Source organism: Heloderma suspectum, chromosome 10 (genome assembly GCF_057233095.1).
Source record: "Heloderma suspectum isolate Gila_16-S chromosome 10, 16-S_ref, whole genome shotgun sequence".
In the NCBI taxonomy this organism is placed as follows: domain Eukaryota; kingdom Metazoa; phylum Chordata; class Lepidosauria; order Squamata; family Helodermatidae; genus Heloderma; species Heloderma suspectum.
In genome coordinates, this window is record NC_139467.1 from 15,809,111 (window position 1) to 15,831,844 (window position 22,734).

The 22,734-nt window shown below is 47.7% G+C and overlaps 1 protein-coding gene across 3 annotated transcripts in view; it reads left to right on the forward strand.

The window, feature by feature from the left end:
• Window positions 1-12,881: 12,881 nt before the first annotated feature.
• Window positions 12,882-22,734, forward strand: part of LOC146337806 (sialic acid-binding Ig-like lectin 10) — a 32,923-nt gene continuing 23,070 nt past the window's right edge. The window contains exons 1-2 of one of the 3 annotated variants that reach the window (XM_084815282.1): window positions 12,882-12,914; window positions 18,307-18,456. In XM_084815282.1, coding sequence (XP_084671408.1) covers window positions 18,345-18,456 — 112 coding nt within the window. In that variant the 5' untranslated portion in view covers window positions 12,882-12,914; window positions 18,307-18,344. The other 2 variants (XM_084815283.1, XM_084815284.1) reach the window with 2 other exon arrangements.

A 22,734-nucleotide genomic window follows, 5' to 3' on the forward strand; every position in this document is an offset into this window, starting at 1 on the left:
TGAATGAAGTACGTGCTCCAAATCAAGGTAGCGATCGGAGTGGGGAAGGGGCTAGGATGAGGAGACAAGATGGGTTGTGCCACAAAGGACACTGGGATACATGCAGGGAGCAGGCTGGAGGACTGAGAGGGACTGAGGGGGGAAAACAAGCTGTGCCAAGTTGCCAAGTGGGAAATCATCTGTCGAGGAGAAGGTTGGTGAGTGAACAGCCAACCCACTGTGGCTTATTCTCAGCATGGCTTATCATGACGCGCAAACCGGGCCTCTATCTCCCTCCAGCCATCAAAACCAGGGTGGGTGGCTTCAGATCATTCTGTAAGGGAATTATTGTACCATATACATATGCATGAAGTGTCATCCACAGTTGGCAGATAGAGATGCACATGGATATAGAGCGGTGGGGGATGTAAACATTGGGGCCAAATGGCCATGAAATTGTAGAGGGACTGTCTGTAATCTCTATTTACATACAGATTAATTGTATACAAGATAAGTACACTGCACTGACTGTTTGCAGCAGCAGTAATTGGTGCTAGCGTGCTGTGCTAATTTAGCTGTGTGCCAGAAAGTTCCCTGTTCAAATCTGTCCTCGGCTGTTGATTCACTAGGTGGCCTTGGGCAAACATCTCTCTCTCTCTCTCTCTCTCTCTCTGTCAGACTTGGCCTTTCTGTCTGCAATATAGGGATAAAATTTGCCTTACAGGATTGTGGATGTAATAATGCAGCCTTCCCCTCCAGATGTGTTGGGCTACAGCCCCCATCTTTCCTAGCCAGCATGTCCATTAGAACTATCAGCCTTCCAACACCTGGTGCCCTCCAGATGTTTTGGATGTCACCTCCCATCAGACTCAGTCGGCAAGGCCAATGGTCAGGAATGCTGGGAGTTGTAGTCCAAAACATCTGAAGGGCATCAGATTGGGGAAGGCTGTACTAAAGCACTAATACAGAGGCTAAGGTTGCATCCCTAAACATACTTAATAAGCAGAAAGTGCTATGATAGCCGGAACATACTGGGGCTAATCTGAATAAACGTGCATTGGGTTACACTGTATATGTTATTACGATTGCCCAAAGTTCCAAACTCTGCAAAAATTGAGATTTTACATGAAGATTTTTTTAAAAACCAGAAGGCATTGCTTTGCTTGTTTTCTGATCTGATCTGATGAGGACAGGACAGGAAATAGCCATCATGGTTAGAGCTGAGCATCCTGCCCAGCCTGAAAAAATTCTTCATCATTGCTATGAATTCCTCCAGGGGGCAGGGCTTGGAAGCTTCACCGCAATCCTCACAGTTGCTGGGGGGCAGGAATGGATTTTCCTAGCAACAATACGTTGTTGTGAGCTATTCCTGTTGCAATGGGAAGTATTTGGGCGAGGCTTGGATGGGCAATTAAGAGCCATTTGTTTTGCCAGAGACCTGCTTCTGGTAGAGATGAAAACTGCTAGAACTGGTTGGTTCTTATGGATCAACAGAGCGGCCTGCATTTTTGGACTCTGTGTGGCTATGGGGACTGCTGTGACAAACACCTGCACTTCAAGATTTACACTGCTGGCTCTGAGTGTGCTTTCTGGCAGGGAGGGAAGGGGGGGAGCAATCTCCCTGGCACTGTTCCTTCTCTGGCTGATGGATGGAACCGGGCTGGTTTCCCCTTTGTCACCATGTTCTTTCCTGGGAAAATGGGAGTGCCATTTCCCAGTGGCCTCTGGCAACCCAACCAGTGGCCAAGGCCAGAGGATGCTTCCGTCCTCTCTCTAGTTCAAGGTTAGTGCAAGACCTTTTGCCACCTGAGGTGGAACAATAAATGCCCCCACCCCAACCCAAGTCTAAGTACGTAATACCCAAGGCTGGCCAATTAGTTTGGCTTCTGAGGATGAAAAATCCCACAACCGCCTCTCCCTGGGAGTAAGAATCAAAATTAAACAACAAATCATTTGCTCCCTCTTCAGGACACCTCAAATCCATGGTTCTGCATGGACCTATGGCCCGATTGGAGTCCACCTGGAGTAGAACTTTTCGTGACCCGACTCCCTCTCTGGAATTCCCTGCCAGCTGATGTCAAGCAGGCAGTAAAATTGTTTTGTTTTCATTATCCGCTAAATATATTTTTATTTAAACAAGCTTTTCCTGAATGACCAGCCATGGTTCTTTTTTCTTTACTCTTCACCACTTGGGTTTCTTTTTTTAAGATATAGGGTGTTTAACAACTTTCGTAAAATTAAAAAAGTCATATTTTTATTTTGTAAAATAAAATAAAATGTAGACCACTGATCAGAGCAACCCTTGCTCGAGAAAGCTACTTCTTGTCCCCTAGTACAAAGAAATACTGTCACCCTCCACAAAGGGGGAATAGAAAATCCACTTTGAATAATAACACAGAGAAGTTACTGAAGTCCCACATACTGATTCGGGTGGGGATTGCATGTCAGAAGCAAGTACTTTCCTGGGGAACATTTCTGCCTTGAGGTATTTGAGGAATGGAGAACTCACCAATTTTTCTGTCTTGCTTTGACACTCGGACACTTCTATTTGTATTAGCATTTTTATGAGAAGCAGGATGTTGTTTATTTCTCAGACACATCAGGGGAAGTGGGAAAGAAGGCCCTATCTCAGCAGCCATTTTGGATTCCCTCTAGTAACATATTGGTAATAGTGTCTGTTGGAAGTATAGAACCATTGACCATTTTGGAGTTTCTCAGTCTCCCCTCAGGAAGTCATGTCTGCATATTCTGTAGATAAGGGCTGGTATAAGTGTAGGCATGGTTGGGCATCTGTTGAGGGCCCACACCCCAGCAGTAGCCCCCTGGAGTTGCTCCTTCTCTTCACCACTGCATCCTCCTTGCTCACCTCCCTCTCATTCTGGACCATGCAATGGCGTTGCTGAAAAGGAGCCGCAGCAGACGGCGTTGCCTACTTGCTCACTGGCTGGCTGCCTGTCAAGCAAGCAAATGGAAGGAAGGAGTAATAGCAACTGGTGACCATGGTGGGGAGAAGGTACTCAATGAGGGAGGGGGGCATTGAGGGCAGTGGTGTAGTGGTAAATTTGGAAATGAAGGAGCTCATTGTGACAGTCTCCAAGAGCAGTCCAAAATTTTCAGGCAGCTGTGTCGATCCATATCCACAAACCAGTTCTAGGAGTTTTCATCTCCACCAGGAGCACGTCTTTGGTAAAGCGAATAGGTCTTCACTGCCCATTCCAGACCAGGTCATCCCAAAGACTTTGCATTCCAACATGGAACAATATATTGTGGCTTGGAAAATTCATTCCCCCACAGCTACAGTGAGGATCGCAGCTAAGCTCAGAGGGAACAGGGAATTCGGGGGGGGGGGGGGAAGAGATGACATCAGAGTCCCTGCTGATGAAAAAGCACCGGGGCTGCATCCCCGCGAGTCCTGCCTCCACTGCACCACTGATTGAGGGTGTCTTACCCAAGGGCCCTCAGAAAACTAGAGCTGGCACTGATGTAGTTGTCTGGCTTCCTCGCCTAAAGAAGTTTATTGTGATAGGAATGCTGCACTTTTGTTTAAGTGATAGCTAAAGATACTTCTTTGATGGGCACCGTGACTAGAAGATGCTTGCTTAATTGAGCTTTGATTGTTTGGATGGCTGGTGGCTGCTAGCAAGGTCGGTCCTACCATTAAGCAAAGTGAGGAAGCCACCTCAGGTGTCAGATGCTGGGGGTGGAGGGGTGTTGCGCTTCATCCTGAACCCCGACAACATGGCTAGAATTAAGCTGTGCTAGTAATTCCGCATGAGCAAATGCAGCAAAGTGTATGTGTGGTGGTGTGTCTGTGGGGGAAGCATACATAAATCCATCAGATATGCTGCAACTTATAGCACATATTTATTCCTGGACACACCTCAATTCATTGGGTTTTGCTGGCCCATATCTTTGGCCCTATGGGAAGATGAAGCAAGCAGCATAGGAGTGCAGATCGTCTGCCCTATCTACTGATCTAAAATACAATGTTCCTTTGTAGCCAGTTCTGTGCATCTTCAGGGGTACGATGCATCTTGGATGCAGGGGTGCATAGTACCCATAGGGAGCGGAATTTGCTGCTCGGCCTCAGGCAGCAAAACGTTTTGGGCGGCCCTGGCCACTAGCAACAAGACGTTGATATCTGGAATATCACCAGACATATGTCTGAGTTTTTGCAAGAGGTAGGTGGGATCAAAGTCAAAACATTTGCTTTCAGTGAACTGATGCAGTTTTAAAAACTGATCCCCCTGGGATCTTTGCTTCCTTCCTGCCCTGCTCAAAGGAACTCTGCACTAAAGAGGCAAATGTCACAAAAACTCGGCAAGTCTCCTGTATTCTCTTTCCCACAAGGACACTCGCCTTATAGCAGCTGCCTGTGCAACTTCTAACTGCTCAGGTAAGTGTGGGGATGTGTGAAATATTATCAGTAGGCCAGGAAGAAACAGAAAGGAGACATGAAAGGCAGAAAACTTGAATTAAGGTTTGGCTGAGTACACTGTAAGGTGAAATGGTGTGATTCCAAATTCCATCTTCCACTTAGAAGTTGGACTTGGGCAGGAGAAGGAACAACCAGGGACTTCTGTGTGTTGACATTAAGAGTTAGGGGTGTTCCAGCTAGAAGGGAGTTTAAATTATGCTCCAATTATGTGTTTTTGCAGGAGAATTTTACGTCTCTCAAGGCAGTAAAGATATTCCTCCTGTTGAACCGACTTCAATATATCTGAGGTCTGGGGGACTATTTATTAGTGCTGTGCCAAAAATCTCTCCCACATGTTTTTCGGCCATTCTCATTCAATTTGATAGAAAAGAAATTGCTTTCAAAAAGAAATGCAAAAGAGAAAAAAAAATTGGAGAAATTCTCATAGGCTGGATTTGGGGTTCTTGTCCTTACTTTACTGATGAGGTGGCTGAGGAGTGTGCATCAGTGCCCTGTCTGTCTTTGTACAGTAATCTCTGTGGCAGCCTGTAGCCTCCTTGGCTTCCTGCACTTCAGTCAAAGCCATCATGAGGAATACACCAAGAGGCAATCCCTCCCATGGAGCTTTTTCAGTTCAGGAAGTGCAGGTGGCCTGGAAGGCTGCAGAACAATGGAAAGATGTGTAATAGGGAGAGAAAACACACTAGGGATGGCGGAGAATTCCGCCACGGATTTCAGTGAGGCCGAATGCACTGGCATTCGGCCCCCCAAACCCTGTTGCAGAATGGCCTCCCACCCCCGGCCACCCCGCAGAATCCCCCCAGGATGAAGCTTACCTGGGGCGGCGGCGGCTGGTCTCTCGGCCGGCTGCTGCGGCCGCAAATGGCAGCCGTCGTAGCAGCCGCCATTTGCATCCTTCCAGGCTGCCGTGATAGGCTACGTAAATACTTACGTAGCCTATCACAGCAAAGAGCAAGGGCGCAAATGGCGTAGTGGCCGCCGTTTGCATCCCTGCTCTTTGCCGTGATAGGCTACGTAAATACTTATGTAGCCTATCATGGCAGCCTGGAAGGATGCAAATGGTGGCCGCTACGACGGCCACCATTTGCGGCCGCAGCAGCCCAGCCGCGGCTGGAACTCTGGCTGCGGCTGGCATCAGCCGGCAGCTCCATGGACTTGCTGTGGAGCAGAGCCGGCTGGGGAGAATTCCGGGGGGAGGGACGGAGTGCCTCCCCCCCACCGCGGAACCAGGTAGGTGTTTCATACATCTCTAAAACACACACAGCGCCCTTGGCCACCTCGCAGAGATTAGGTAGGCTCAAAAATACCACCAAAAGAAATTCAAAATTCTGCCTCAGAAGAGGGGAAGCCTCAACATAGCTGATGCTGTTGCCACCTGCAGAAGCATTGCAATGAAACAAAAACCCTTTGGAAAAAAGAAAGAAGCTGCGCTACAAGCCCTGCCAATAGTGAGCCCTGTCTGTGAGAAACTGATGGAGAATTTCTCCTCCCCTGGGAGAAATTTGGTGAAATTGTCCCCCCGATTTCTCTGTCCACAAATAGGCTGGAAAATTTTGAGAGGCCATTTGCACACAGCTCTTGTTGTTGTTGTTCAGTTGTTAACTCATGTCCGACTCTTCGTGACCCCAGCACACAGCTCTACCATTTATTAAAAACTGCTGAGTTCAATCTGAAGAAGGAAGGAATTTTTGGCAGGTTTCAGTTAATGCCCTCTGCAGTACTTCATGGTGGCCTAGCTAAGGGAGCAATCCCATAGCTCCAAGACAGGATCTGAGGCCATAGGATCATTTAGATTCCACATTCCAAGGTCAGAGACAGAGCTCCAATCAGAGATTTATTGATTGATTTATTACATTTCTATCCTACCTTTTTTCCTTCTTAAGGAACCCAAGGCAGTGTACATAATCCTCCTCCCCCTCCATTTTATCCTCACAACAACAACCATGTGAGGTGGGTTGGGCTGAGAATCTGTGACTGGCCCAAAGTCACCCAGTGAGCTTCCATGGCCGAGTGGGGACTAGAACCTGGATCTCCTGGCTCCCTGTCGAACACTCTTGCTACTACACCACACTGATCCACTCCGCTCCCCTTCCCGCTCGTAGTTGGCATGGAAAGAACCATGCCAGTTGGTTTCTGAGGTCAGGAATTCAACCTTGGAGACAAGGAAAAGGGGATGTTCTGTTGGGAGGGGAGGGGACTGGAAAGGCCAGGATATGAGCTATCCTGAGCCTCTGCCAGCCTCCTTCCCTCTCCCTCCAAAATGCCTTCATTAGATGGGCAAAAAAGCCCATCTAGTGAAAAATGCATCACGGGAGGGAGGACAGGGAGGTGAAGATGGCCTCTGCTGCTCCTCCTGCCCTGGACAGGATGCTCATAAGCCTCTGAGTTCGGGCGGTTACAATCATTGAGGGCACATTCAATAGGATCGTGCCTTTAGATACCTTCCATTTATGCCAGGGGTCCTGAACCTCTTTCAATCCAAGGGCCAAATTCCATTTCGGAGAAGCTCCAGTGGTACATGGGGCTGGTAACTTGGTAAGGCAAAAGGGGTGGGGCCAAAGGTACGCAAAATACCAGGGTATTGAGCTCATACTGTCAAAAATGAAGCGTTAGGGTGGGCCAGGAAACCACCAAACCATCGGTTGTTGGGGGAAAGGAAGCATGGCCTTCTGGGAAACCACAGATATCCGTGTGGTTTGATTTGGCCTCTACCCTGGATGATTTTGTCATCGTGGATCAGATGAGGTTGAGGACCTTCCTCCTTGTTAAGCACATAAGAACATAAGGAGAGACAAGCTGGACCAGACCAAGGGTCCACCAAGTCCAGCATTCTGTTCACACAGTGGCCAACCAGCTGCTGACCAGGAACCCACAAGCAGGGCATGAGCACAACAGCACCCTCCCACCCATGTCCCCCAGCAACTGGTGTACATAGGCTCACTGTTCTTGCCCTGGAGATACATGTAGCCATCAGGACTAGTAGCTATTAATAGCCTTTGTTTGTCTAATAGTTTTTTGTTAAAAAATGGAATCAAGTGGTCAGTTTGTCAAAAGGTAGATATCTTGCCTTTTGATAAGGACCTAATGATGTTGAGAAGAGTTGCTGCTTTCTTCATGGTGCTTAGCTAAGGTTATGTGCCAGATTTGAGAAGGTAAATGTTTGGAAATGTTTGATATTAAATAATTAAATGTTTGGAGAGTTAAATGGAGGTGTTTGACGATTAAACATTTGATTTTATTCTTGTGTGTTTTCCTTGGTTTGGTTAACAGCCACTTTTATAAAAAAAACTGGAAAGCAGTATTATGGAATGTTATCTTCAGGCTGAATTCAGATGTATTAATCCTTTTCCCCCCCTGATCTATGTAAATTTTCCTGATCTAAGTAAATCACCTTGACTGTTACAATATGTTGATTGTTGTTTCCTGTTACATTGTGATGACCTAGGGTTAGTAACACTGAAAACAAACTATTAAGAGTTAGGGGACTCCTACTCTATCCCCCATCTTTGGAACCTAGAGCCTAAAATGCCTCACACTGCACAGTCCCCAGCAGTGATAGCAAGGAATATGCTGAGTGAGGTGAAACCCAGCAAGCTTCTGATCAGCCCTTGCCTTGTGCCTAAAAAATAGTAGAGATGTGCGCAACTGGCCTCTTGAAATTCTCCACCCTATTTGTGGATGGAGAAATTACAGGAACAATTTCACCAAATTTCTCCAGGGGGGAGGAGAAATTCTCCACAGTTTCTCACAGGTTGGGCTCATAATTGGCAGGGGTTGTCACACAGCTTCTTTCTTTTTCCATAGGGGTTTTTAGGGTTTGTGTGTGTGTTGAAAAACATTGTGTTGGCAGGCTGGCCCCCATTTTGCATCCTCTACAAGGCTGGTGTGAGGCAGGGGTGTGTGTGTTGTGTCTAGCTCCAGGGAAGAGGTGGGGCTAGTGCTGAGCCAAAATGTGTCCTCCGGTTTCCTGAAAGTTTTCTTCCCCTGTAAAAGAGGCTTCCATTGTTCTACGTCATTCTCAGGGTGTTTTATAATTCATTTTTGTGGATTATACCTCCCAGGCTGCCTGCACTTCCAGAGCTGAAAAGGCCCTATGGGAGGAATTGCTTCATTATACCATCCCCTGGGCTTTAACTGAAGTGTAGAAAGCTGAGGAGGCCACAGGTAGGGACGTTGGAGAATTCCGCCACGGACTGCAGTGAGGCCAGATTCTTTAGAAAGGAGTCAGTGGCGGAATGGGGCAATCCCCCCTGCCACCCCGCAGAATCCCTATCATGGCTTGGCAGGGACGCAAATGGCGGCTGGCGTAGCAGCCACCATTTGCAGCTGCAGTAGCCCGGCAGCAGCCAGAATCCGGCTGCGACCGGCCACGGCTGGTGGCTCCACAGAGTCACCGCAGAGCAGAGCCAGCCCGGGAGGATTCCGGCGGGAGGGACGGAGAGCCTCCCCCGCACCGTGGATGCCCTGGAATGGAGCCAGGTAAGGGATTCGTACATCCCTAGCCACAGGCTGCCAGAGAGTTGATTGTACAATGAAAGACAGGGCACTCATGCACACTCCTCGGTCACCTCCTAAGTAAGGTAAGTGCAAGAACCCCAAACCCAGCCCGTGAAAATTTATCTGAAATTTCTTCACCACTGAATTTCTTTTCTATCAAATAGAATGAGAATGGTCAAAAAAATGTAGGAGAAATTTTCGGCACAGCACTATAAAATAGTACTTCCTGCCACACCTTCTTAGTCTAAGATGGGGCGGGGTGGGGCAGGGAACCTGTGACCCTCCAGATGTTGCTGGATGCCAACTCCCATCAACCCCTGCCAGCATGGCCAATGGCCAAGGGTGATGGGAGTTTGTCCAACAACATCTGTGGGGGGCAAAGGCTCTTCATTCCTGGCCTCACTCCAGGGTTTCACCTGCATCCAGATTGGTGCATCGCCCCAACCCCAGTTCCTGTCTCTAGGAGGTCTCGATTTCCGAGGACTCCCACAGCATTATCACCATGGTCTATGGGGACCTGGACATCACACAGACTGGATTGGAGAATTAGCAATATGGGTCCTGAAGTTAGACTGTCCTCTTTGTGTGTGGTCACGTTTGGACATCTTGTTGTCCAAAGCAGGTGGGGGTGGGTGGGGGTAGGGGGAGAGATAGCAGCATGTGAATCCAAGAATAGCACTTCTACTCAGATGCATGACTCTATGGATGGTCCTGAAGGACCTGCTGAGCTAAGACAGGTCCATATCCATGTTATCCTTTTCTTCACATACAGTACATTTTGAAACAACAAGGCTTCTCTTGTTTTACAATGTTGTTCCATTATGTCTGTGCCAGAATTTGCATGTCTCTGCCTTGTGTGATTTCCCATCCAACCACACTCTTCCCCAGTGTTCACCCCAGCAAGGCCACTGCGATCCATATGCAAACATATGCGCCTGTTGCATCAAATTTGAATTTCCATTTCTGCTCTGCCTTTCACTTTTGTAACGTAGAGGACACATCTATGGTATAAAACTGTTTCAACTACTCTGGCTTCCCCAAAGGAAGCATGGTGACTGTACTTCTTTGAAGGGGCTAAGCTGTCACAGTTGTGCAACTGGTTCACGCCCAGCTACAGCCCCGATGATTTTCATGTACAGTGTAGATGGAGCCTCGTGTGCTCTTTCTTTCTGTCACAGATGCAAGTAGACCTGAATTATTTTTCTTGTCTGCTTCAAAGGGTACTTTGCACTATCTTGCCATCTCTCTTCCCCCAACCCCCAGTCAAATCTCTTCCCGCCCCCACTGTGACAATGAAGAGCCACAGTGTTCTAAATTCTGTAGGTGGTGGCATTTAACAAGCCACTGGACTCTGCTGAAGGTTTAATTCTCCCTTTGCCTCCTACTCTTCTGCCTCTTGTGGTTGGCAAGTGTCTTCAAAGTAGTTCCAGAATACTAATTCTGCTAGTTTCAGTCAGGTGGTGCCCTCACGGGCAATATGACATTATGATAGAAATTTTGCCCCTCTAAGAAACTGGAGCTGAAGTAGGGATGTACAAACTGTGTAAAATCTGCTCCATCTGTGTTTTGCGGATTGTCAGGTGCCTTTTGTTCCATCGTCCGCTCACAGACGGATGTGATTTTTGTTTTTCCATCACATGGAAAACTACGCAAATAATCCCATAAGGGGTTTCATAACAATTTACATAATTCAACTTAGTACGTAACATTTAGTGTATTGTCCCCTATTCCACTCCACTTTTCTTCAGCAGAAACGTGCGTATTTTCCTTTGAATAAATATGCATAAATTTCGGGAAAGCGAAAAAAAAAACATCCAAAAGTCCACGGACTCCGCGTGGCCTGAGGGGGTCGCTCCACAGCAGATTCCGCAGTTGGGCTCTTAGAAATCCGAGCTCATTTTAGTCTGTCTCAAATTTCTCCAGCATCCCTACGCCAGCGCTCCAGAAGGAGAGGCTGTAGCTCAGTTGCAGAGCGCATGCTTGGCACACAAAAGGTCCCAGGTTCGATCCCTGGCATCTCCAGGTAGGGCTGGAAAAACTCCTGGCTGAAACCCTGGACAGCCATTGCTGCCAAACAATGCTAGGCTTGATGGATCAATTGTTGACTCAGTATAAGGCAGCTTCCTGTGCTCCTATGTTCTCTTTCCTGGGCACCAGATGAGCAACAAGAGAGTATCTATGGCTGCTGCCAACTAGGGAGGAAGGACTGACAACATGGATGGGGGAAAGGGCCTGGGCAGCGGTGGGCAAGGCCAACTGGGATCAGTGGAGCTTTCAGCCTCAGGCAGGCAGCAAAGCAACTTGGTGAAACTAAGGCCAACTCTATGTTTAGCATCGAACAGTGGAGGCTGGCGGCTCCAATGTTACTGTGGCACTAAGTCTGCATGAGGTTTGTGTCAGAACCAGTCAGAAGAAGGAGCTATCACTGTCGGCGAGGTGGTAAATCCGCTCTGGGTTTCAGTCAGGACCCTGAAGGAGCTATCTCTGTGGGTGAGGTGGTGAATCCGCTCTGGGTTTCAGTCAGAACCTTGGATAGCTTTGCCCCTTGGATAGCTCCTTCAGAGTTCTGACTGGTTCTTCTGACTGAAACCTGGAGTGGATTCACCGCCTCACTGACATTGGACCCCCCCGGTCTCCACTGGCATCAAATGCTGGCCTAGACATAAATAAAGAAGCCTTACAGCACTGAGGGAAATGAAGCTCCGTAATGGCTCAGAAAGGAGGCCTCATTACCTGTGGCGGCCCACCACAGCTTAAGCATGAAACAGCTTGCCCTCATTGGCACCTGAGCAATATGGGTAATGGGATGTTTCTCTGTCAGGGACAAATGTTTGTCACATCCTTTGCCACATCCCCCGCCCCCAATAGCTGGCATGAAGCATTCCTCCCATTGCCAAAAGCAGCCCCCCTTCCTCAAGACCACCACTCCAAGCTAGTGCGTGCACACACCCCCTCCCTTGGCTTTTGCAAAACAAAAAACAGCCACGCAACACCAACCTATGAGACAAACATCATGTCTGGTTCCCCACCAGTCCTGAGTTCTGTTATGGGAGAAGGGGAAGAGGAAGTCTTAAGATACCAATGTGGTGTAGTGGCTAGAATGTTGGACTGGCAGTCAGGAGATCCAGGTTCTAGTCAGCCATGGAAGCTCACTGGGTGAATTTGGGCCAGGCACAGACACTCAGCCCAACCTACCGCACAGGGTTGTTGTTGTGAGGATAAAATGGAGAGGAGGATTATGTACTCCACCTTGGGTTCCTTAGGAGGAAAAAAAGTGGGATATAAATGTAATAAATAAATAAGATAGTGCTGCAAACTCAGACCTGGGGGCCAAAACTGGCCCTCTGGGGGTCCCAAACTGGCACTCTGGGATTCCATAGAAGACCATGTCCCCTTTCTATGACCTCAACCTCTTTCAATCATTTGGTGATTTCCCATCTTCTGTGCAGTTTTTCCCCCCATTCTGAAAGGTTCTTCGAAGGCTTAGTAACTGACAGTTAAATCTTTAAGCTACAATATGCTGGTATTTTTGGCATTTTGGCCTTGCCCCCTTGCTTTTGTCCCCACCTTCCCCTGAGCTCCTTAAAGCTCCTCCAAAATGGGGTTCATCCCTCAGGCTGAAAGAGGTTTCCACCCCTGTCTTAAGACGTTTAGAGGCCTATCAGTTGGCTTTCTAAGACATAAGGGAGCAGGGCTCTAAGTGGTTAGAGGAAACATGTGTGTGACTGCTAAGATTTCCTGGTCCCCCACACCCTTTTCTTTACCCAAAGCCAACAGTGAGCTTCTGCAATTATGTCAGTAAATTCTGATTACCCATAACGATATGGGGGGAAACGTCTGAGAAAGTCATCGCCACCTCCTTGCGAAAGCTATTTCCTGACACTTCTGCTTTTATTTTTCGTTCCTGTCTATTGATTTTCCTTCTGCTTTTAGCAAAAACTCTCAAACTATTGACAGAAGGCAAAGAAACCCCAGAGTCTGCTCTCTTCCTCCAAGATAAGTAAGTCCGATAAGTGCAGAGGAGAGAAAAGAGAACGCTCAATCCAGATAGGATACGAAAGACTTCGAGGGAGGCAACAACAGAAAGAAATGGAGACAAAGTGAAAGGGGGAGGGACCAAAAATAATGCCATTCATGCGTTACGAAGCTCCCTGATAAACTTGCTTGTCTCCCTGTTGTTTGAGCCTTGGGTTCTCCCTGTAATTAGGGAGTTGAAATGGACCTTAACCCAGACCTGAAAGCCATTTTAGATAATCCCCCACTCCCTGGTTAAGCAGGATTGAACTGGGATCTAACATTTCTCAGATGCCTTGAACTTGCACCCAAAGGAAAACTGAACACAAAAAAGGCAGTGGTTTAAAATGCTTGAGAGGTTATTTTGATGGTGGTAAGTCATATTCTCTCTCTCTCTCTCTCTCTCTCTCTCTCCTTCTCTCCCCCCTTCCCCCCAACCTTACAGATGGGGGCAAACGTGACTGTTTCCCCCAAGTGATGGTTGCATGAGAAGGGAAGGATAGGAGCAAGGTTCTGGTACGTATGAGTGGCTCTCCTGCCTTCTGCAGGGAGTTTGAATCCATGGGAGATCTTTGATCAGGATCTCATGCAATTTTTTAAAAAATTAATAGCTGCCACAGGAGGCGGCAGTCACATTGTGTGTGTGTGTGTGTAATTTTCCCCTTCATTTCCTACTGAAATTGCTGCCCACCCTGTCTCCCAAAGCTGCTATTTGCCCCTATATATTCCCCCCCCCCCAACGGAGCAAAGAGCAGCTGGAGGAAACAGCATGGAGTAAAGGGTTAAACACCCTTCATGCCAGAACTGCTGTCCTTGTCTGATTTGGAAATGACTCCAACTAACTTTAAAAACAAACAAGAGATTTGCAACACAAGTAGTCTGGCTGTTAGATTAGCTTTGTTGTTGTTCAGTCGTTCAGTCGTGTCCGACTCTTCGTGACCCCATGGACCATAGCATGCCAGGCCTTCCTGTCCTGTGCTCTCTCCCGGAGCGTGCTCAAGTTCATATTCATTGCATCCGTGATGCTATCTAGCCATCTCATCCTCTGCCGTCCCCTTCTCCTTTTGCTTTCAGTCTTTCCCAGCATCAGGGTCTTTTCCAGGGAGTTTTCTCTTCGCATTAGGTGGCCAAAATATTGGAGCTTCAGCTTCAGTATCTGTCCTTCCAATGAGCACTCAGGGTTGATTTCCTTTAGGATGGACTGATTTGACCTCCTTGCAGTCCAGGGGACTCGTAAGAGTCTTCTCCAGCACCACAGTTCGAAAGCATCAATTCTTCGGCGCTCAGCCTTCCTTATAGTCCAGCTCTCACAGCCATACATTACTACTGGGAAAACCATAGCTTTGATTAGACGGACCTTTGTCGGCAAGGTGATGTCTCTGCTTCTTACTATGCTGTCTAGGTTGGCCATAGCTTTCCTCCCAAGGAGCAAGCGTCTTTTAATTTCATGGCTACAGTCACCGTCTGCGGTGATCTTGGAGCCCAAGAAAGTAAAATCTGTCACTGCTTCCATTTCTTCCCCTTCTATATGCCAGGAAGTGATGGAGCCAGATGCCATGATCTTAGTTTTTTTAATGTTGAGTTTCAAACCAGCTATTGCACTCTCCTCTTTCACCCTCAACAAGAGGCTCTTTAGATCCTCTTCGCTTTCTGCCATTAGGGTGGTATCATCTGCATATCGGAGGTTGTTGATAATTCTCCCAGCAATCTTAATTCCGACCTCTGATTCATCCAACCCAGAGTTTCTCATGATGTACTCTGCATATAAGTTAAATAAGCAGGGTGACAATATGCAGCCTTGTCGTACTCCTTTCCCAATTTGGAACCAATCGGTTGTTCCATGTCTGGTTCTTACTGTTGCTTCTTGACCCTCGTACAGGTTTCTCAGGAGACAGGTAAGGTGGTCTGGTACTCCCATCACTTTAAGAATTTGCCACAGTTTGTTGTGATCCACACAATCAAAGGCTTTAGCGTAGTCAATGAAGCAGAAATAGACGTTTTTCTGGAATTCTCTTGCTTTCTCCATGATGCAGCGAATGTTGGCGATTTGATCTCTAGTTCCTCTGCCTCTTCTAAACCCAGCTTGTACTTCCGGTAGTTCTTGGTTCGCATACTGCTGAAGCCTAGCTTGTAGGATTTTGAGCATCACCTTGCTGGCATGTGAAATGAGCGCAATGGTGCGGTAGTTTGAACACCCTTTGGCGTTGCCCTTCTTTGGAATTGGAATGTAAACTGACCTTTTCCAGTCTTGTGGCCACTGTTAAGTGTTCCAGATTTGTTGGCATATTGAATGCAGCACTTTAGCAGCATCATCTTTTAGGATTTTAAATAGCTCGGCTGGAATACTGTCATCTCCGCTAGCTTTGTTGTTACTAATGCTTCCTAAGGCCCACTTGACTTCACTCTCGAGGATGTCCGGCTCAAGTTCAGTGACCGCACTATCATGGCTATCAGGGACATTCAGATCTTTCCTGTATAGTTCTTCTGTGTATTCTTGCCACCTCTTCTTAATCTCATCTGCTTCTGTTAGGTCCCTGCCTTCTTTGTCCTTGATCATGCCCGTCTTTGCACAAAACGTTCCCTTGAGATCTCCAATTTTCTTGAAGAGATCTCTAGTTTTTCCCATTCTGTTGTTTTCCTCGATTTCTTTGCATTGTTCATTTAAGAAGGCCTTCTTGTCTCTCCTTGCTATTCTCTGGAACTCTGCATTCAGTTGGGTATATCTTCCCCTTTCTCCCTTGCTTTTCGCTTCCCTTCTTTCGTGAGCTACTTTTAAAGCCTCATCAGACAGCCACTTTGCTTTCTTGCATTTCTTTTTCTTTGGGATGGATTTCGTTGCTGCCTCCTGAACAATGTTACGGACCTCCGTCCATAGTTCCTCAGGCACTCTGTCTATCAGGTCTAATCCCTGAAATCTATTCCTCACCTCCACTGTATATTCATGAGGGATATGATTTAGGTCATACCTGAATGGTTTAGTGGTTTTCCCGACGTTCTTCAATTTAAGCCGAAATTTTGCAAGAAGCAGCTCATGATCTGAGCCACAGTCAGCTCCAGGTCTTGTTTTTACTGACTGTATGGAGCTTCTCCATCTTTGGCTGCAAAGGACATAATCAATCTGATTTCGATATTGACCATCTGGTGATGTCCATGTGTAGAGTCGCCTCTTGTGCTGTTGGAAAAGAGTGTTTGCTATGATCAGCATGTTCTCTTGGCAAAACTCTATTAGCTTTTGTCCTGCTTCATTTTGTACACCAAGGCCATGCCTGCCTGTTATCCTGGTGATTTCTTGACTTCCTACTTTAGCATTCCAATCCCCTATGATGAAGAGGACATCTTTTTTTGGTGTTAGTTCTAGAAGGTGTTGTAGGTCTTCATAGAACCGATCAACCTCAGCTTCTTCAGCATCAGTGGTTGGGGCATAGACTTGAATTACTGTGATGTTGAATGGTTTGCCTTGGATTCGTACTGAGATCATTCTATCGTTTTTGAGATTGTACCCCAGTACTGCTTTTCCCACCCTTTTGTTGACTATGAGTGCTACTCCATTTCTTCTAAGGGATTCTTGCCCACAATAGTAGATACAATGGTCACCTGAATTAAATTCGCCCATGCCTGTCCATTTTAGTTCGCTGATTCCCAAGATGTCGATGTTCAATCTTGCCATCTCATGTTTGACCACCTCCAGCTTACCTTGATTCATTGATCTGACATTCCAGGTTCCTAAACAATATTGTTCTTTACAGCATCAGATTTTCTTTTCACCACCAGACACATCCACAGCTGAGTGTCCTTTCGGGTTTGGCCCAGCCACTTCACTCTTTCTGGCGCTACTTGGAAATACCCTCTGCTCTTCCCCAGTAGCATATTGGACACCTTCCGACCTGAGGGGCTCATCTTCCGGCGTCATCTCTTTTAGCCTTGTGATACTTTCCATGGGGTTTTCTTGGCAAGAATACTGGAGTGGGTTGCCATTTCCTTCTCCAGTGGACCACATTTTGTCAGAACTCTCTGCCATGACCTGTCCGTCTTGGGTGGCCCTGCACGGCATAGCTTATGGCTTCACTGAGTTACGCAAGCCCCTTTGCCACAACAAGGCAGTGATCCATGAAGGGATTAGCTTTATCTTTATTTAAACTTTGCGCTAGCTTGAAATTTCCAGAGACTTGTGCTTCAAATGGTTAATAATGCGATTGATTCTTTTATTCACAAATGTCTGGTTAGTTGAGCTTATTACCTTGCACCACTCCTCAGACTAGCATGACTTTCCTGTGGGGCAAGCTGTAGTGGGGTGGGTTGACTGGAAAATGCCGTGGGGAGAAAGGATTAAACAGTGAAGGCTGGTGGCTCTTATTTCAGTGGGGCTGTGAATCTGCTCTGGGTTTCAGTCAGAACCAGTCAGAGGCCTAAAGGAGCTAGCCAAGGTGCTGAACACAACCCCCCTAATAGATTCAGTACCCTGGATAGCTCCTTTAGTGTTCTGACTGAAACCCAGAGCGGATACACAGCCCCACTGAAATAGGAGCCACCAGCTATCCACTGGGATTCTAATGGACACAGGGACAGTGAGCAAATTTTCATCTTCCCATGGCTGCATTTCAGTGTCCTGTGGTATTGTTTGTTTTGCATGATTGCTAAAATAATAATGGATAAAACTACAAAGTTGAAAGTCACCTTGAAGTTTCTAGTTTACAGTAGAGAGGTGGGATGTACACAGAGCCAGCATTAACAGTAGGCATGGTTGGGCATCTGCCAAGGGCCCACGCCCGAGCAGTGGCGGCTGGTGGCCTCGATTCCAGTTGGGCTGTGAATCCATTCTGAGTTTGTCAGAACCAGCCAGAACTCTAAAGGAGCTATCCAAGGTGCTGAACCCTATCACCCAAAATAGGTTCAGCATCTTGGATACCTCCTTCAGAGGTCTGGCTGGTTCTGACTGAAACCTGGAATGGGTGCACAGCAAAATCAGAGCCACCAGCCTCACCTGCGTTTTATTATTTTTTACTTAAAAAAAATATATTAATCTTTTTCTGCAACGCAATGGAGCTTCTTCCCAAGTAAATGTGTTCAGCATCAGGACAGCAGAAGCAAACTCCAGTTTGTTCCCACAGTTATGATGGTGTCATGAATTAAGTGAGCTTAAAATGCAAAAAAAGCACATGGTTAGAGTATTTCTTTTTTTATCAGGGTTGGCAAGCATGTTATTGTTTGCTTTAACATACTAGGAACGGAAAAGCAGCTATGAAGCATGGAAGTTGTCCTTCACAACTGAAGTAATACACATGGTCATCTAAATGCCCCCCCCCCATATGCTCATTAAGTTTAGGGGCTAAAATTACCTAGCTGTACCTTTCAACACACGGCTACTCTCTCCACTACAGAGCTCCTGCCCCCCCAAGAAACAACCATTTACAACAAGATGCCAGTGGGCAGAAAAATTTGGCACCTCATGGATCTCCTTTGTGAGAAGAAGAATCTGGCTTCTTCTATGGCGACATGGGCAATTCTGATCCTTGCCTTCCTCTGCAATGGTAGGTGTGATGTACAGACAGAATTAAGAAAACTGTGGAACTAAAGACTGGTAAATACTCCCTACATGCCTGAGTGGTGAGATGTTCTAGAGCAACAATCCTGTGCCCTCCAGATCTGTTGGACTACAATTTCCACCAGCCATGTTACTGTGGATGATGGGAGTTGCAGCCTGACGTATCTGGAGGGCACTGGGGTGGGGAGGGCTGTTGTAGATCAGGAGTAGGCAACCTGTTGTGCACCAGATGTTTTGGTCTACAACTCCTATAAGAATGTGCCAGCATGGCTAACAGTCAAGAATAGAGGGAGTTTCAGTCCTAAACATTTGGGGGGGGGGTGCACCAGGTTGCCTACCCCTGTTCTAGATGAACCACTACGAGGGTTTGGGCTTCCTTTGGAGAGCAGAGCACTTGGAGACTTATGGCATTTTTGTAATATTTGGTTTATTTACGAATATACCGGTTGAGCATAGGTGGAGACAAGCGGCATGATTCATCTTACCAAGAAACTGATCCACTACCCCTTATCAGGTCTCTGTCATGTCCCAAGGGAGAGAGCTCACAGCAGGCAGATGGTACAGTCAGCACTCCAGAGCGGATGAGTTGAGCAGGCACTGACAGGGCATACAGAATCCAATCTAGGCTTTCAGAGCACAAATGCAGAGCAAGACACAGGATGCCTTAGGGCAGGAAGGCTGGAATATGGTCTACGATCAAGGGTGGTGAGAGATGCAGAGCTTTCAGGACCTTGAACATGTCACCAAGAGCTGATCACTTGTTCCAAGTTCCAACTGAGGGTACTTCTAGATGAGGCCTTTATGGTACCATCACCTTGGCTCATTCTTGGAATTTCGGGTGGTGGGGGGGATGATGTTGCCTTCCACTTGTTGTAGCTCTGTTTTTCCTCCACTTCTTCCATCTTTTTTCCTTACTACAGAACATCTGTTAAGGAAAAAAATACAGAATTGCTGCACAATGTCTTCTGGTTGGTAGTGCTTGGACCCTCCTTCTGGAAACACATCCAGCCTGAGCTCCAACATTTATATCTCCCTGATTACCCCTTCCAGGTTCCACCCAGTGTGGTGGAGGAGTAGAGAGCCTTAAAGGAGCACTCCATCTTTCCATTTGGTCCTACCAGGTGCACTGCCTGCACTAAGGTGCAGGAACTATGGAGTGTGAGGTGCCGAGTGGGGGAAACCCTGGTTCCTCTGGGGACTCTGACTCAGAAGATGCTGTTTCTGAGGATTCTAGTTTAGGGGCCCTGGGTTCTCGAGGCCCATGGCTGTCAGGTTTAAGTTTGCTAACAGGGCTTCAGTCCAGTCCCTCTGTCACTGGTGTTGGCTCACCCAATGTATCTGGCTAATTCCTATCTGAGTCTAACTGGTGCTTGAAGTCCAGGTCACGACAGACTCCAGAGAGAGGCACCCCGCACCCCAAAATGTTTCCAGCCTTCAACAAACTAACTCCCATCCTCTCCCTCTTCTGTGCTGCTTTTTTAAAAAAAAATCCTTCACGTGCTCACACACCTGCTGAAACTCCAATTGGTTTCCCATTCCTGGGGGATCTCTGCATTAATCGATAATCTAACAATTACCCCCCATGGTCATTCTGGACCATTAAGAAAAACTAACATCCTTTGCCAAAGCCCAGACTGTGATTAGGACTTGGTTGCAGGGGTTGGACTCAATGGTCTTACAGGCCCCTTCCAACCCTACTGTTCTATGATTCTATGAAACCCATGGAGCTAGTTCCACCTACAATAATCACACAACAGTATCCTTTACTAGTTGGTTCTGCACAATTACATTGGCTTGATTTCATTTTTCTAATGATAGAAACTGTTTGCTGAGCCATGTCTCTCTCCTCACGCATCTGCCTGGTAATATCTAGTACAGCCTTCCCCACCTTGATGCTGTCCAGATGTGTTGGACTGTGTCAAGGATAACGGCCTGCTTTCCGCCATAAGATCGGGTCAGGCTGTCATGTCGGACATAACCACCTGGAATTGTTTGTAATCTAGAGGTTCCCCGGCCCTTTCCCCAAGGCCAGACACATCTGGAGTACTGTGTCCAGTTCTGGGCACCACACTTTAAGAAGGATGCAGACAAGGTGGAGAGGATTCAGAGGAGGGCAACAAAGATGATCAGGGGACTGGAAACAAAGCCCTATGAAGAGAGACTGAAAGAACTGGGCATGTTTAGCCGTGAGAAGAGAAGACTGAGGGGAGATAGGATAGCGCTCTTCAAGTACTGGAAAGGTTGCCACAGACAGGAAGGCCAGAATCTCTTCTCGATCATTCCAGTGCAGGACATGGAATAATGGGCTCAAGTTACAGGAAGCCAGATTCCAGCTGAACATCAGGAGAAACTTCCTGACTGTTAAAGCAATACGACAATGGAACCAATTACCCAGGGAGGTGGTGGGCTCTCCCACATTGGAGGCATTCAAGATGAGGCTGGACAGCCATCTGTCGGGGATGCTCTGACTTCCTGCACTGAGCATGGGGTTGGACTTGATGCGCTTGTAGGCCCCTTCCAACCCTACTATTCTATGATTCTGTGCTTTTGTTGAGAGCTGCTGGTGAGTCTAAAAGGCCGCTCCTTCGGTGTTGGTGCAACTGCTGCAGGCTGGACAGAGGGAGTGGAGCCAGAGGCAGATCAGTGAGCATTTTATGATCAACAGAGGGGAGCTGATGGGGTGTATAGACACGGGAGTAGGGATGTATGAAAGTCACTTACCTGTTCGCGGATTATGCTGATGCTGGGGGGGAGGCGCTCCGTCCCTTCCCCCACGAATCCTGGCCGGCCAGCTCCGCTCCGCAGGGATTCTGTGGAGCTGCCGGCCGGCCACTAGCTAGCAGGGATGCAAATGGCGGCGGCCATGGGCGTCTACGCTATTTGCGTTCCCCTTATTTTCGCCATAGTCTATGTAAATGTTTACGTAGACTAAGATGTGCCAAAATAAGGAACGCAAATGGCGGCGCCCATGGGCGCTGCTATTTGCATACGCGCGTTTTTTTTGTTTTTGTTTTTAATCAGCCGTGATAGGCTACGTAAACATTTACGTAGCCTATCACGGTGTTTTTTAAATTTTAGCCATGATAGGCTACGTAAATCTTTATGTAGCCTATCACTTTTTCTTTTTCTTTTTAAACTTGGAAATGGCGGCGGTGGCAGCCGGTCGGAAGACTGGCCGCTGCCGCCACCCCGCCGCCGGAGCCGCCGCCGCCAGGAAGATCCGCCCAAGGTAAGTCCCGTCCCGGGGGGGGCATTCCGCCATCGATTTCAGGGGGCCGAATGCACTGGCATTCGGCCTCGCTGAGATCTGTGGCGGAACTTTCGTACATCCCTACACGGGAGCGCATGTTACTGTAGTTGATCTGAAGTACGTGGTAGAAGATCAGCTGTGGGAAAGGCAAACTCTCCCTGCAGCTTCTTGTAACTTCCTGAGGCTGCTCGTGCTCAGGTGAAAGTGGAATACCGGGGCTGGATGGGAGCGTTAGATGTCTTGGGTTGCGAAGGCGCTCCGCCTGGTGTCCCCCATAGCGTCACCGTGGGACTTGACTTATCGTTTAGGCTTGCCCAGATGAAAGACAGTACCCACAGCCAAGCTGTTGAACTGCTGGACGAAGCAGGCAGGGGGAGGGAGAAGGAGCGCTACCCCCCTGAGGGGGGTGGGGCTGTCCTCAAGTGCCACTGGCTGTGTGGGCAAGGACGGAGCAAGAAATTGGGACTTTGCTAGAGGTGGGGCGGGAGTCAAGGGCTGAGGAGCAAAGAGAGACACCATCCACAGAGACTGCGCTCAGCCCAATGCTTAACCCTATTCAAGTCTCCGAGTCTACATTGCAGAAGCACCATGATGAAGTGGCATGGGGCAATACGATCATGCCCCCTGCCCCTCCTGTGCACCCCTTTAGGGCACTTGGGACTTCTGATCGAGGATTTGCCTTAGGGGACAGTGGGGCAAAGTGGACTCTGCAGAGACAGTTAGTAGTGCCCCAGGTCCTTCGAGATCAGGCTTATTGTTTAGCCCAAGAAGCTGCTGGGGGTGGGCAATTTGGCAGTAATGAAATTCAGTGCTGAGCAGCCAAAAGTTTTTCTCCACTCCCAGTGTTTATAGCTGGGGAAAACTTCTGCAAGTTCTGTGATGTGTACCAGAACATGGGCTTTATTTTTGATCACTTGGGGGCACCATTCTACCCCCTCCCTCTGGTTGAGGTTCCTTTAGAGCAGATAGACACTGACCAGTTGGGTTTTTCTCTAGCCCCTACAGCAACAAGGA